The sequence below is a fragment of the Lepisosteus oculatus genome, chromosome 3, assembly GCF_040954835.1.
Source record: "Lepisosteus oculatus isolate fLepOcu1 chromosome 3, fLepOcu1.hap2, whole genome shotgun sequence".
In the NCBI taxonomy this organism is placed as follows: Eukaryota; Metazoa; Chordata; class Actinopteri; order Semionotiformes; family Lepisosteidae; genus Lepisosteus; species Lepisosteus oculatus.
Window position 1 is genome coordinate 2639709 of NC_090698.1, and position 15419 is coordinate 2655127.

General features: G+C 58.1%; 1 protein-coding gene across 1 annotated transcript; it reads left to right on the forward strand.

Moving 5' to 3' along the window:
- The first annotated feature begins 75 nt into the window (after positions 1 to 75).
- Positions 76 to 14779, forward strand: znf296 (zinc finger protein 296). The gene is made up of 3 exons (XM_069187811.1): positions 76 to 1168; positions 5390 to 5734; positions 10981 to 14779. The coding sequence occupies exons 1-3, from the start codon at positions 1117 to 1119 to the stop codon at positions 12174 to 12176; spliced, it is 1593 nt and encodes a 530-aa protein (XP_069043912.1). The 5' UTR covers positions 76 to 1116; the 3' UTR covers positions 12177 to 14779.
- The last annotated feature ends 640 nt before the right edge of the window (positions 14780 to 15419 follow it).

A 15419-nucleotide genomic window follows, 5' to 3' on the forward strand; every position in this document is an offset into this window, starting at 1 on the left:
GTTCTGGAGCTGTGCTGGTTGGACTGGGCCCGTCCAGCAGGAGTGCATTGAAATGCATTTATACAGCCAAAGCCTTTTTTTTTTTCCTTAAAAGTTCGGGGCCCCAGCCAGAGCTCTCTCTGCTGAGCGCTCGCCAGGGGGCGCTCTGACCTCACTCCAGTGATCAGCCCCTCGGAAGTTCACGGGTTATAAAGTTATAAAATCTTACCTATCTCACCCCTCAAGATGAGTGAATGGACCGTTGTGTGTTTTTTTACACACACACACAGAAATTGATCATTAATTGTGAAGACCGGTGTACAGCATTTCTACTTCCAAAATGGAATTTATGGTTTATGCATTTAGATACTGACAGCATTAAATAAATTGGTCCGGTAATGGCAAAAGAACTATGGGCAGGCCTACACCCAGGAGGACACGCTGGAGGTGAGAGGAGACTGAACGGACCCCCTCGCTGCTTTCCTGCTTGTCTCTGAACCGGACAGGCAGAGCCGGAGAAGAACTCCCTTCCCCCTCCGCTTGGTCCCCGTCGGCTCTCGGACCCCGGCCGAGTGAATTACCAGCGGAACAACCGGGGTTAATGCAGAAAGGAAAGCGGGTCCCCCTTACGGCGGGTCGCTGCGGTAACCGGAACTGTGGCCGCAGGAGCAAACTGCTGAAACTGCGCTTCGCCGAGATCGGAACCGGATAACACAGAGCCGTTCGGACTCAGGAAGCCGCCAAGAAGAATTGCGACACTTCTGACCTATTTCTGCGGGTAGAAATAAATATTAAGGAGGCGGAAATCTTACGCGCCGGTCTAGGGAGTGGCGGGCCGAGTGACAGACGCGGGGCCCAGTCGGAGGCGGGGTCGCCGGGGAAGTGTCCTGCCCAGACGGGCGGCGCTAAGGCGAAGCAGCCCGGGCCGTGCGCGGAGCCGGAGAAGCTGTCTGAACTTGAGAGAGGGAGGGCGGGTTTGGCTGCCCGAGAGCAGGAAGGCGAGTGATTCGGGCGGACCGCCGAACCCAGAACCGGGACCCGGGGCGACGGAGGCAGCGTGCCGGCGCTGCGTGTTGCGGAGGTGTCCGGGGAAGGAGGGATCGCCATTCGCTCCTGGGACGCGCCGGCTGAAGGACGATGTCCAGGCGCAAACTAGGGAGCAGACCTCAGCACCTGAGCACGTTTCAAGGTAAAAAAAAACCCACACACACCCGCACTTGATATCCGGGCCACGGGCGGACCCAGCCCGGCTGCGATCTGCGCCGTGACAGCAGGGGAGCCGCGGTCCTGCGCCGCCTGAACCCACCGGGGCTGCAGTTACTGTAGTTTTGCCCTGAACGCTGCCCGGCGTCCTGGAGTTGAGAGCAATCTCATCGCTCCTCGGCACTTCCTTGTTTCTGATCAACTTGGGCTGCTTTTGTGTGTGTGTGTGTATGTGTTGTTGTTGATGCTGTTGTTGTTATTGTTGTACGTGGCGGCTGTGACAGTTTTCCACCGCTTTCTGGAAATGCGGCGGAGACCGCGTGTTACGCGGGGCACCGTCCGTCGCGACCGAGAAAGTTGTGCTCTTGCGGTGCTTTAATCCTGCGTGATTCCGGGGGGGTGATGCCGCGCGTGTGCTCTGCTGCGCGGGGAGGTGCGCGGGTCCCGGCTCCGCAGGTTCAGCGATCGCGCCTCACCTGGGAGCACATCGTGCGCCGAGCTGGCCCGGTCCGGCGGTACCGGCTCGGCTCTCCCTGTCGGAGCGCCCCTGAGCGCCTCGCCGCCGGGCTGCGCAGGTGCTCCGGGGGCGCCCCTCGACACGTGTCTCCCCCCGCGCGGCTCCGCACGGCCCGGACCGGCTCGGCTCGGCCCGGCCCGGTGACTCTCCCCTCTGCGGGCCGTTGTGTCCGGCGACATGGCCGCGATCAGGTGCCCCTGTCCCGTGCGACGCGCCGAGCTGCGTGGAAGTTCGGAGCCGCGCCGGGTCACGGCGAGCTGCTCCCAGCACCCAGCGTGGGGCTGACGGCTAGCTGTCACGTTTTCTTTTTCAAAAAACAACAACACACGAATCAGCCTGTCTGGCTAATTAGGGCGCGTGCTGGTCGACTTAGACATCGCAGGTTCTAGTTTGTTTAATTTCACCGTCACCCCACCCTCCCCCCTCCAATAAAGGACTTTTTACAGCTTCGGTGTAGAAATGATGTACTGTAAACGCCCGTGTGTCTCGTCGCGGCGGTGGCCGGGGCTCCGTGGAGCGTTTTCAAGCGCTCTCATCCCGGCGGGCCGCGGAGGAGACACGGGGTGGGAGCCGGGCAGGGCAGCCCAGCGCAGACACCCCGGCCCTGCTTGTGGCAAGCCAGCTCCGTCGAAGCCTGTGAGGTCCGGGCCGGTCTGTGCTCGTTCTTCGGGTTCGGCTGCCTAGAGGGGCGACTCGTATGTCACCCCCGGAGCTGCAGGTCGCCCTGAAACCCGCAGTGTGCACGCCAGGGGGGATGGGGGTAATGTGGTCTCAGCTTCGGGGTGCTGCTGTTCTCACACTGGTCAGCTGCTCTCTGAGCAATGGATGGAACAAATCGTCAGTGCCAGTGGCCAGTGGTCAGAAGGGAACTGTTCTCCTGTGTCCAGGAATGGACAATTTGAAGGTGGTCTGTCAAAGTCCAGCAGGACTGGGGCTCTCCACAACCACCTCTGAGTAGCTCGCGCAGTGGGATCCTAGTGTCTCATCCTCGGAGTGATTCCAGTTCTTTATTGCAATCCGGCTGGACATTTGGAGCTAAACCCAACTAAGCGCTCCTTCCCGGACGGACACTTTGGGATTTCCGTGGGGCTCGGTGCTCCTGGGCTGGAATGCCCCCCGAGACGGGCTCTGAGTCGGGCCCGGCCCGGGGGGCGCGGATGAGCCCGTGTGGTTTGAGAACGAGTCGGCGGCACCAGAGCCAGTCACGCCGGCCGGGGTGTCCAGGTGCACCCCCCTCCAGCCCCGGGGAGGGGGACGTGGCGCAGAGCCGACTGTGGCTCGCCTGTGACTCAGCCGGCGCCCGACTCATGCTTCTCTGCGGAACAAATGTCAAGACGCGCCTGCTCTGTCGCGAAAAAAAGTCCCCGAGAGGAAAATCCTGAATTTGCCCAGGGGAGGAGGAGACCTCTCTGCGTCTGTCGGTCTCTCGTCGGAGGCTCTGTCGTCGGCGGGGCAGACTCGGGGTCACCAGGGGACAGAGAGAGCAAGCGTCTTTACACCGAGACATGTGGGGGGCTGGAACAGCCTGCACAGCTCTCTGGGATCCTGTAAGGAAGAGCTGGATTACTGGTAAAGAAGACATGCAGGCCAGGCTGCCCCCTCCCTGCCACAACGCTCCACTCAGAAACGCACAAGAATGTAATGAGGAGAAGGTGTACAATGTAGACAAGTATGTTAAAGCATGCCGGCCGCAGAAATTCCCTCTAGAAATACAAGATGGGAAACGCTGCGCTGTAAGAGACTGCTTCTGAAACACTTGGGTGTTTATGGTGCTGCAGCATCTCTCAGATTGTGTGAGGAAACAATCAAAAAGTGGAACCGGATGTCGAGATTTGTAGATTTTATCACTGTTGAATTTGTGTCAAGAGGTATGTTAGAATTCTGCAAATAATAATAATAATTTATTATAGTAATGGTAATTTGTATAACAGTTTTAAAAGTAGCATCTCAAAGCGTGTGTTTTACGCTAGGTGCTTGTAAGGATAGCAAATTACAAAGGGCCTTAGAAGGCTAACTTAAGAAGATAATCGATTAGAAGTGCAGCAGAAGTTAGGAAACGGAGTAGACACAGACACTGATTTGGCAAAAGCCCTTCTGAAAAGAAAGGTTTGGAGTCTAGATTTTAAATGAAGTGTAGTAGTGAGACCTCAGACGATCGCGTACAGTTTTGGTCAGAAACTGCGGCTCTGGAATCCGAAACAATCCCAAGCTCAAGATGTGTGTCCCACACTGACAGGCTGCGGGAACTGAGTCTCTTTAGGGGGAAAGGAGTGTCCCACACTGACAGGCTGCGGGAACTGAGTCTCTTTAGTCCTGAATAGACCTGACCACGAGGGGGCATGACTGAAGACTTCAGAATCCTCAAAGGAGCTGCCGAACTCAAACCAGCAGACTGCTTGACCATCAGTGAGACATGGACCAGAGGGCACAAGTAGAAAACCGCAGAGCAGTGATATAAAAGCGAGAACCGGTGGCACTTCTTTACATGAAGGGTGGTGGGAGTGTGGAACAGGCTGCCTAGTTGATATCCTGGCTTCTTTCTAAGAAGCCGCTGGATGAGGTCCTGGGAGCAGCGAACTGGCACACAGGCCAGATGTGCTGAACGGCTCCTCTTGTACGTGACCGGCCTTGAGTTCGTTCGGCAGGGGGAATGCTGGCGCTGAGGGGAATTTCGGTTTATTCACTGTGGTCTTGTGTTTAATGTTTTCGTGAGAACCTGAAAGGGGAAGACCAGACCTCTGAAGAGTAAAAAGCCAGAACAAAGAGGGGTGGCTGTTGATTCCGTGGCGCCTTTGTGCAACACCAGCCAAAACCGGATAATTCACAACCAGGTCCGGGACGAACCGGAGACGGTCACGGGGTCACGGGGTCACGGGGTGGGGGGGCTTGACCCCAGGGGTGCAGCCCTGGCACAGTCCTGCGGGTTACAGGGTGCACACTCTGGGCCAGGCAGCCCGGAGAAGCCAAACCTGTTTTCAGGCGGCGAGGAAGCAGAGGGCCGTGTTTACTGACAACAGGGAGGGAGGATCGGCATGCCGGGTCTCGCAGGACTGCGCGGAGGGGAGGGGGGGGGGGGCAGGACTGAGCGCGTCTGTGTGTCTGTGAGACAGTCGTCCCGCCTCCCCTCCTCCCCTCCTCCCCTCCCGCTTCGGAGCCAGCATGGCCGTCAGGTGCACGAGAGCAAAGGGAGAGAGCCTGGGCTTTTTCAGACTGCCTCCGCGGCGGGACAGCGGTGTCCAGTGCCGCCCGGGTCTGTGGTCCTGTGACCTCTGGCTCGGCAGCGCATGTCCGGGCAGCCTTCCTCGTCCAAGACCAGCGCGCTACTGGAGCGCCGAGAGGCTTCTCGCAGACGGAGACGCGCGCCTGTGGGTGGCCGGCGCTGTCCTGGAGCGTGGGGCAGAGGTCAGGGAGGTGTCCGGACCGGGGCGGGTTTGTTGTTCGTCAGGACTCTGCTTGCTGATGCTTCTTTGCGAGCTGTAGTGATCCTGCCTCGCCTCGGGAGGGCGCCGCAGAGTCCCGTGGGCACTAGGTGGGGGGGGTGCGGGGAGGAGCCCTATGTGGAGGCCCAGCCAGGGCCCCTGCCAGCGCGATCGGTGAGCCCGCCTGGTGTGGGCGCGGGAGGGCGAAGGAGGCTGCACGACGTCGTTTTCAGCTCGGCCTCACTCCGGATGTTTCCGTCCTTGTCCGCAGACGAGCCGGAGCCTGGCGATGTCGCCGATTCCGTGTCGGAGAAAGCTGCCGGCCTGGACGTGGGAGACCGGGATCTCCTGACCTGCGGGCAGTGCCGGAGCACTTTCCCCCTGGCACACATCCTGCTCTTCATCCAGCACAAGAGAGGGCGCTGCGGGGGCGGGACCTGCCTCGGGGAGGAGGAGCTCCAGGCACACGGCCCGCCTTCCCCACCCAGGAGAACTCTGATGCGGGCCCCCTATCTGGCCAATGGGGTGCTGGAGGCGGTGCCACTGGATCTGTTTGGTGGAGGGATTTATAGGCAGGCCAACGGACCAATGGTGAAGCAGGAAGCTCTGGGACTAGGTGAGTAAGAGGGAGAGGTCATATTTCTCACAGTTGTCGATTGCTCTACTTCGTATTTCTTCATTAGGAATTTTTGCTATGTTTTGGGTGACTCATGAACCTAGGTGACCTTTAAACCTTTGAAAACAACTATCAAGATCCACTTTCAGAAACCGTCAGCGCTGCAGCGGTAAACAGTGCTTCTATAATAAACTCTCAGCGCTGTGAAGTGACACCTGCCCCCTCTGTCCTCACTGTCACATATTGCTGACCTTTCTTTCATTCAATTTGATTTTATTTTTATAACCCCAGAAAGAGGAACCACGAGGAGGAAGGATTTGTCTGCTGCCGCTCAGAGGGTTTGATTTGAACTCTCTGAAGGAAGCGGGCCTGATTCGGGTCATGGCCGAGAAATCTCTGAGCTGCGCTGCGTTTCCTTCCTCCTTTCAGAGCCCCCTGCTCGCGCCAGAGCCCGCCCGGCCCAGCCGATTTCAAGTCCGGGATCCGTGCGGATCTTCGGAACCGTGGAACCGGGCCGGCCCACCGGTGCCACCTCGGAGCCCCTCGCCCCCGCTCCACGATCGAACGGTTAAAAGGCCTAAACCGACAGCGGCCCCTCTCCCAGCGCCTGGGCCTGCGCGGGCGGCGCCCGTGTCAGCTGTGCTTGCGGTAACTGGATCTGTCCCCAGGGCAGGCGAGCGAGCAGCTACCTGTCCCTAATTAAATTCGCCAGCCCAGGCCCGTCATCAGGGAGGGCCGCAGGGATCGGCGCCGGTAATGACCCTGGGAATGACCTCCCGGCTGTCGGCCACGAGGAGTGCAGGCAGGCTGGAGATCCTCGCCCCCTCCTCCTCCTCCTCCTCTTCACAGACATGCTGCCCCTCTGCCCCCCTGCCCCCAGCAGCAGGATGGCGAAGCACAGTCAGTCCTCTCCCTTCCTCCCTCTCTCCCCTGGGGCGCCCGAGTGAAACCTGGTGGGGTAATTATAGCCCGAGGGGAAGTCCGCAGCGCCGAGCCACACAGGGGACGACACCTGCTGTCACGGTCCTCGCGCGGCGCTACAGGGGGGGCGCTATAATTAACCCACCCCCCCACGGCCGCTGGCTCTGTGGCCTTCGCTGCACAGGGGGGTCCAGGGCCTGGGCCGCCGCGTGGCAACACCCCCAAAACTTTAGGGTCTCATGGGGAGTAGGGGCGATCCGCTTTTTGGACCTGAAACGGAGACGCGGCCGGAGAGGGGATCGAAGGGTGCCCGCGTGCGGACAGCGGAACTGAGTGCCGGGGTCCTTCCCCCTGTTAAGTCGTCTGCGGGGGCTCAGCCCCCCTGACGACCTGCCCCCCGAGTCCTGGGCGAGTAGCTCGTTCTGCACCCCGCGCCCCGCCGGTCATCCTGCTGGTGCCCGAGGGCAGGACAGGGCTCGGGGCGGCACCATCGTGGAGAGCACATTTCAAAGACTGAAAAGTTGAAGGCCGAGTTGACAGGAAAGCTCGTTTGACTCATTTCACAGTGACGATGGAGGGCTTCCCCATTCAGGCAACAGTCATGGTGACTTGTCCTCAATCCCCTCATGTCTTTTGAGACCCAAGTGAAACATTTGATTCAAATCTCTTTCAACTTAGAAACATTGCTGTCATATGCCATTTCTATCAATGTCCGAGGCTGAGTGCCTGATTCATGCCTCCATAACTCCATAACACTCTTCAGAAAGCTGCAATACGTCCAGAACTCTGCAACTAGACTTACTCACACCAGACACCAGCAACATATCACTCCTACACTTCAGGCTCTTACTGCCTATACAGTCACGTATGTGATGTGAGATCCTGTCACTGATCTTGAAGGCTGTAAGCAGTCTGGCTCCATCACACATCCCTGAACTCCTCCATGTTCACACTCCCTCCTGTAGGCTCCTCTCACTCCACCCAGGACTGAATCTCGGAATATTGTCCTGCTGGGTTATGGAATGCCCTTCCTCAGACTTCTCAAGAGATGAACTCTGACTCTCTTTGACTCTCAAACCCAAACTCAAAATTCACCTTTTTTCTAGGGCCTACGTCTGATTGCCCTACACTCAATCTCTAGGAACCTGTATGTTCTTGTTTCATTTTTTTCTTTTACTTTTTATTGTACTTTTTTTTCTTTCTTTATCACTATTCACGGCGTCCTTTGGTTTGTAAAGGTGCCTTATAAATATGATAATTATGAAACTAATCATTGATTGAATTATTAAGTAGCCTAGTGCTCTGTGGCTGTGGGTGAAATTTGTGGGCAGATTTACAGTTTTTATTTGTTGTCAGGATCAGGAATAAGCATCGGGGTCACAGTCTTTCACCCCATTATTCTGCTGAAATGTTCCCCTTCACCCCGCCTGTTTTGGGAACCCTTGTTTGTACGGGAGAAGCGCTTGCAAAAGCTGAGCCCCTTTATCCTGGAGGCAGTGAAAGCTTGTGTGCACAGCAGGAGAAGGAATAGCTGGATCGGCTCTGTGTCAGGAAACAGGCTTCTTTTCCTTACCCGTGACAGGAAGTGGGGTTCCGTTCCCCCATGCCGTACCCGTGACAGGAAGTGGGGTTCTGGTGCTCTGTTCCGTACCTGTGTGCTGTGGGTGTCTGGTCAAGTCGCGGGTCTGATTCTGCAATATTATTCTGCAGGAGCTTCGCAAGGTCCTGAAAGCTCATTAATTTGCCCCTCTTGGCAATTATCTCTCTCTCGCAGGAGAGTCCAGTGCTTGTCCCTCGTTAACACCAAGCACATTTCCATTTCTAATTAGTTTTTATTAGCCCGTATTCCCAGCGCCGCCCCAGATAGGTACAGCTCCCTCATTTCTCTCAACCCTCCAATCCCCCACCACCCCGTCTCCCTCTCACCCTCTCTCTCCCCCCTCCTCGTCTCCCTCTCTCTCTCCCCTCTGTCTCTCTTTGTGTCTCCCCCTCCTCACCTCCCTCTCCCTCTCCTACTCCCCCTATCTCTGTCTCCCTCTCACTCTCTCACCTCTCACTCTTTCCTTTGCCCCCTGTCTCTCACTCTTTGTCCCTGCTGTCTCTCACTCTCTGTCCCTGCTCTGTCTCTCTCCCCTCTCCGCCCCCCGTCTCTCTCTCTCCTCTCCTGTCTCTCTCTCACTGTATGCCCCCTGTCTCTCTCACTGTCTGCCCCGTCTCTCTCCTCTCCGCCTCCTGTCTCTCTCTCCTCTCTGCCCCCTGTCTCTCTCACTGTCTGCCCCCTGTCTCTCTCACTGTCTGCCCCCTGTCTCTCTCCTCTCCGCCCCCCGTCTCTCTCTCTCCTCTCCTGTCTCTCTCTCACTGTCTGCCCCGTCTCTCTCCTCTCCGCCTTCTGTCTCTCTCTCCTCTCCGCCTCCTGTCTCTCTCACTGTCTGCCCCCTGTCTCTCTCCTCTCCGCCTCCTGTCTCTCTCACTGTCTGCCCCCTGTCTCTCTCCTCTCCGCCTCCTGTCTCTCTCACTGTCTGCTCCTCTCCTCTTGCTGTCAGGGAAGCCTTTCCCCAGGGGGATCACATTCAGCCTCTGCTCGTTAACACCCCAGCCAATCTGCATTTTTAATTAGTGGTTATTGCCTCTGTTTAATATTCAGATGCTACTCGAGGCGAAACAGGAATCTTATCAAAAGCTCCTCGCTCTTCTGCACCAGGGGCCCCGGGACCCCAGGGAGAGCAACTGAGTTGGGGGGGAAGCCAGACGGCTGGCGTGCACACGCCCCTCTGCGTTCGCACTCGGCACGCTGATCCGCTCCAGGTCTCACACGCGCCCGGCTCTCAGACTAGTGGTGCGGATGAGCCAGTAGAGATTTGTATTCACTTTAACTCCATGCTGTCTGCCTGACGCAATTGACCCAGCATAAAAATGAAATGACCAGCACCCCATCAGGGCTCTGGCACAATGCCTGGGAGCTTGGTAAAACCTGGGGCGGATCAGGCTGTGCAGGATCAGGGGACTGGAGCGGGTTCTCATTTCAAGAAGGCTCAGTTCAGAAGCATTTTCACTGTATTCACTAAAAAATAAACTCTGTCATTCGCCCCTCAGGCCCGACAGGCAAAACTTAAGGCAATTGAATAGAAAATGTGGATAATTGGGCAAGCAGTCCTTGGTCTTAAACTAAGAGAGAGAGAATTTGCAGCTTATTTGCTTATGTAGAATTCTGTTAATAGCCCTACGCACATACACCTGCGGGGTAGACGGAAGAGCTCGCAGAAACTGCACAGCAGCCCGTCAGTAGGCTGGACAGTAGTATCGCTTTGGCTCAGAAGCACAATGGAGAAGCGCCACCTGCTGGTCCACCTGTACTGCACCCCTACTGCAGCAGCCTGACCCCGCTGCAGCCTGCCTGCCAGCGCAGCCTTGCGGAGCTCCGGCGCAATGCATACGTCACGTTGAAATGTAAAGGGGAAGTATTTTAATTAAAAAATCTGCCCGATGCACAATTTTATTTAGGGAAAGGTGCCTTGTTTTCTTCCTGTCCGCTTCATTCAGATTTCTGTTTTCCATTTTGAGTTCTTGATTCGTTTTTCTCAAGTGTGTGAAAGAACGGTGTGTGCTACCTGAGAGAGAAGTTGTTTTTGTTTTCCCAACCGGAAGACAATCTGGAGCTCCGACTGCTCCCACAAAGAGCATTAAGCTGTTCCACCCCAAACTGTGCAGAGAAAATCAGATTTTTATTTGTATTTTTGCCTTTTTCTTTTTCTTAGGTTCTTTTTTTTTTAAATATGCACAAACAGCTCATTTATCAAAGGCACTAAGAGCCGATTTGCATAAGCTCCTCATTGTGCTAATTAGCAATTTGCAGCTTTAATTGGACTGTAGGGCACTCAGGAAGCAGAGGAAGCGACGATTTAAAAATACCTTCCGACAGACATGTCACCTCGCGCTGCTGTCAGTCCTCACCTGCGCGCCTCTCTTTTCCTTCCCCCGCTCGCCGTGCTGGGGAAGGGCTCCCATTGCAGCCTGCCTGCCTGTGTTTCGGGGATACCCCGGCAGAGCCCTGGATCTGAAAGCCAGTTCCTGCTGGCAGGCTCTCCAGGGTGCTACTGGTGCCGCTGGGGTTTGGGGTCCCCTGCTGTACATGTTCTGTGTGCGGGGATTCACCGATGGGCTTCTGAGTGCTGTGCGCCACCCATTTGTGTCCCCCCGCAGACTCCCTGCTAGCCAGCAGCTCCGACAGTCCTGCAGCCCCTAGATGGGGCCCAGGGTCACCCCTCTGTGGTCCCCAGGCTGACTCTGCATTTCTGACGACCCTCTCCCCTGCCCATGTGTTTCAGACCCGGAGGAGCCGCCCTGCTACACCTGCCACTCCTGCAAGGAGCTGTTCACCAGCGCCTGGTGTCTCCTGCAGCACGCCCAGCACACGCACGGCCTCAGCATCTACCTGGAGCCGCCGCCCGACCCACGGGGGTCGCCCCCTTTCTCCCTGGAGGAGCAGCAGCTGGCTGCCGGGCTCCTGACCGCGCAGCGCCTGGGGCCCGCCCTGACCGCCGCCTTCCACCTGACCGCCCCCTGCCTCCCGCAATCCCAGGGCCTGGAAGCCGGGCCGGACCACGTCCTCGACTTCTCCGCCCGGCTCAAGGAGCTGGCCGGCGGCGTCCACTCCCCCTCCGCCTCGCCCGGCCCCCCCGCCGGCTCCCCCTGCCCCCCGGCGGCCACGCCCCCCGGCGGCAAGGCCTGCGAGTTCTGCGGCAAGGTCTTCAAGTCCCTGAGCAACCTGGTGGTGCACCGGCGCTGCCACACGGGCGAGCGGCCCTACCGCTGCCCGCTGTGCGACCACGCCTGCGCCCAGTCCAGCAAGCTCAAGCGCCACATGAAGACGCACCGCGGGGCGGCGGGAGAGCCGGGCGGCTGGCAGGAGCTGGAGCAGGAGTTCGTGCTGAAGGCGGAGGTGTCGGAGGAGCTCGGCCGGGACGCGGCGGAGGGCGGCCCGCCGCAGGGGGAGGCGGCCGTGCCCGAACCCGGGTCCGGCAGCCTGCTGTCCTCCCTCGGCCTGGTCCCCGGCTCCCCCCCGGCCAAGCAGGGGCTGCCCAGCCTGTTCCCGGGGCGCGTGGACGAGCCGGCCCCCAGCTCGCCGTTCGGGAGCCCCTCGGAGGCGTCGCTGGAGAACTCGGAGGAGAGCGGCATCGCCAGCGGGGACGGCACGCCCCGGCGCGGCGCGGAGCCGGAGGGCCGGGCGGGGCGGCGCGGGGACACCTGCGAGTTCTGCGGCAAGAGCTTCAAGAACAGCAGCAACCTGACGGTGCACCGGCGCAGCCACACGGGCGAGCGGCCCTACCGCTGCGCGCTCTGCAGCTACGCCTGCGCCCAGTCCAGCAAGCTGACGCGCCACATGAAGACCCACGGCCTGCAGGGCGGCAGGGCGCCCTTCCTCTGCCAGCTGTGCCACGTGCCCTTCACCGTCTACGCCACCCTGGAGAAGCACCTCAAGAAGTGCCACGCCGGCGAGGAGGCCCAGCTGGCCCACAGCTAGGCCGGCCCAGCCCCGCGGACGGTACCGGGTACCGCTGCGGCCCTCGGCCCCTCTCAGCGCCCCAGGAAGTGCTGAGCCTTCGTCAACCGGCCCCCCAACGGGGAACTTGTTTTTCTTTGACACAAAAAAAAGGGAGGGGGGGAAAAACGGAACTGAACGGCTCTTTGAATGTGACGGGATTAAAAAAAAACGGGGAACGCCCAGCGCCCAGCGGAGAGAAACGGGTGAAGCTCATCTCCAGCCCCGCAGGAGCTGCGGCTCGGCTCCCTCTGCTGGCGGGGAGGTGGAAGAGGCAGAGACCCGCTTGACCACGGCCTGTCGCGGCGCACCGGCGCTCTCCTGGCCACCCAGCCTGGGGGGAATGGGGGTTCAGGGGGGGTGCGACTGTGCGTCGGCCTGGCTTCCTCCTGATTCCACCCTCAGGGGACAGATCATTCCCGCCAGGGGCGTCACTGAACCACCTCTCAGTGTCAGGGCGTGCCGACCATGACAGATAAGGATTTCAGTACGTGGAAGAAAACCCAGCCGGCACTCCTGTGTCCCACCAGCAAGCACAGACACCCTTGGGGTGGGACAGCAGACGTCTCCGTGACTGCAGACGCCCTCAAAGGGATTGTGTGAAGAGCTGGGCTTGGCGAGAGTGCCGTGATCTCAGGGTGTCCCCCTCCTCGTGGGGCCCAGGCGGTCGGGGTCGGGCCGGTTCTGGTGGGTCCTCGTTGGAAAAGCCCGAGGGTTTGCAGCAGCGCGGCCCGAGTCTCGCTGGCGCCCGAGCCCGCCGTGCCAGACCTCCCGCTTCTACACGAATTGTACAAGAATGCGCAGGTCCGGGGGAGGAGGTGTCGTTCGGACGTCCCGATGTGGAGTTCTCGCCCCCCGCTAACCCCACGCACACGCACACGCACACTGGCAGTACAGAGCACACTGTGGAGGAACCGAGCCGGGCCACTCCGACTCCTTTACTCCCGGAATCGGGGAACCACGGGTGTCCGACCGCCATTCCATGAGAAGAAAAGCCTAACGTCAGTGCTGGAGCACAGTGCTTTTCTCACAGCCGAGATCCCTGCTTGCAGAGCCTCACACCTCATGGGGCCTGGGTTTGAGTCCGGTCCTTCTGTGTGGAGTTTGCATGTTCTTGCCAATTCCCCCCCCCCCCCCCCCCCCCCACACACACACACACACACACGTCAAAATGGAAGAAATTCAGGCACTGTGGTTTCCAAAGACATGCTGATTGGTTGGTGTCTCTGAATTGTCCACATATGCCCTGGGACAGGGCAGTGTCCTGTCCTGGTCCTGCAGGGGGCGCTCCCAGGTCTCTTTCGAGCAGCAGCACCTGCAGAGCTGGGAGAGAACCGGTCATCTGGCCCGGTGATACATCCAGTGACCAGCCGGAATAAACCGCAGGGTGACTGCTCGCTGCCCGATTTGAATTACCTGCATCCATGAGTTTCTACCCACAGAGCACAAGGCGAGGGGAGGCACTGCGACAGAGCACCCACGCGTGGGCCGATTCAGCCCGCCCCTGCGCGCGGGTGTATTCCGTTCTCTGTACGCGAGACAATCTCCCTCAAGCTACCATCGAGTCTAATATTTATATCGCAATCTTCTATGCATTTTGAAATGGCCGGCCATATCGATGGCAAACACGAAACGGGTGTACTTTAAAAAAAAAACATGCAGTTTTTTTAAGAACTGTGAGCCAGTGACGAGATTAATGGACTGGAAAGGCGAGGATAGCGGGGAGGTCCGCTTTGTGAGCGGTGGACGGTGTCTGATGGCAGAGCGGTCCGCGGTCCAGGTTCGTGTGTAAAACAGACAGTTTGCAAGATTTAGGGTTTCCAGAGTTTGGTGCAGTATAGCTTAGAAAACGGAAAGAGTTGTTTTTTATGATCGTTGTATGGTTTCATGTTCCGGTTGTGAATTCGGACCGACCCGAGCAGGGGTCTGAACGGATTCGCGGCGGGGGGGGTTTGTGTGTCAGTGGGTCGCCTGCACCCGCAGTCTCGGGTGGGCCTTCCTGGGTAATGTGCCTGCCGATGTGATCGGCCTCTGTGGCTCTCGGGAGCCATTTCGGCTCGTCGGGACCAGATGAGCCCAAGCCGGTCCCAGCGGGCCTGTCTGCTGCGCTCCTACAGCCCGACTGACGGCCCGGCCGGGCCAGACCGTCCCGGCCTCAGCCAGCTCGGCGGCTCCGGCCCTGACCAGTGACCGCTGGAAGCAGCTGGACTGGAGCAGGCAGGACCGGTACCGCCCAGGAAAACACTCTGCAATTCCAGTGAAAACAAGCAGGCCGGGTGCACGCGACAATACCCGAACCCCAGATCCCCGCACTGTTGGTCTCAGGAGTTACTTTCCTACATGTTTGCTTCTCAGACCGATACTACGGACTCTTCTTTTTGTAAAGCGGTTGTTGGAAAGTTGTGAATTTCGTGCTGACGTGTGATCTTTCTCTCTTGTTTTTTTTTTTGTCCGATGTCTTCATTTTCAGCTAGGTCTCACCTCTCATTTTAAAGCTGCTTGGTTGTTTTTTTGTTTTGTTTTTTATTTTTACAATGTGAAAGTTCTCATTGTGGTTATTAAAAAAAGAGTAAGAGAATTTTTAACCCGTGTCCTTTTTGGTTTTTAATTCCAACGCCTACCGAGTTGCGTGAGGAAGCGGCCCCGTGTCTCTGTGGACCGGACGGCCAGTCATGTCTGTCTTCCTTAAAACTTCCACTGAAACCAGCGACTTGCAAACCCCGTACTGTTTAGAGAGAAAAATGTCAGGGCATGGCCTGAGTCTAGACGCGTCATTGCTTCACCTCAAACCCGGGTACCACCTGCATCCTGAGACTCCCCAGATCTGCCCCCTAGCGGTTACTGCCCTCAACTGCCGTCTCCCACCCGATCAGTTCAGCGCGTTTCCTAGTAACTAATCGATCTGTATGACGAGCTTGGCCTGCAGTCTTCACGCAGAGCTCCTCCCAGACGCCCACAGCCCTTCGTGTCCCGTGGCCACTGCGACTTTTGAACACTTGTAGCAGGTCCCCATGCAGTCTTTTACGCTAAAGATTAAAAGGCTTGTTTCTGTTAGAACTGTCCGTGTAGGACACCCCTTTATCCCAAGGAATGTAGCCGGTCGCTATTCCTTGGACTAGTACTATTTTATTTTGTGACGTGGTGACCAGAGCTGGACAATGCAGCCTCTGAGTGACGTCTTACTAGCGCTTACGCAACAGCCCTCCGCGCACCCACGTGACCCGA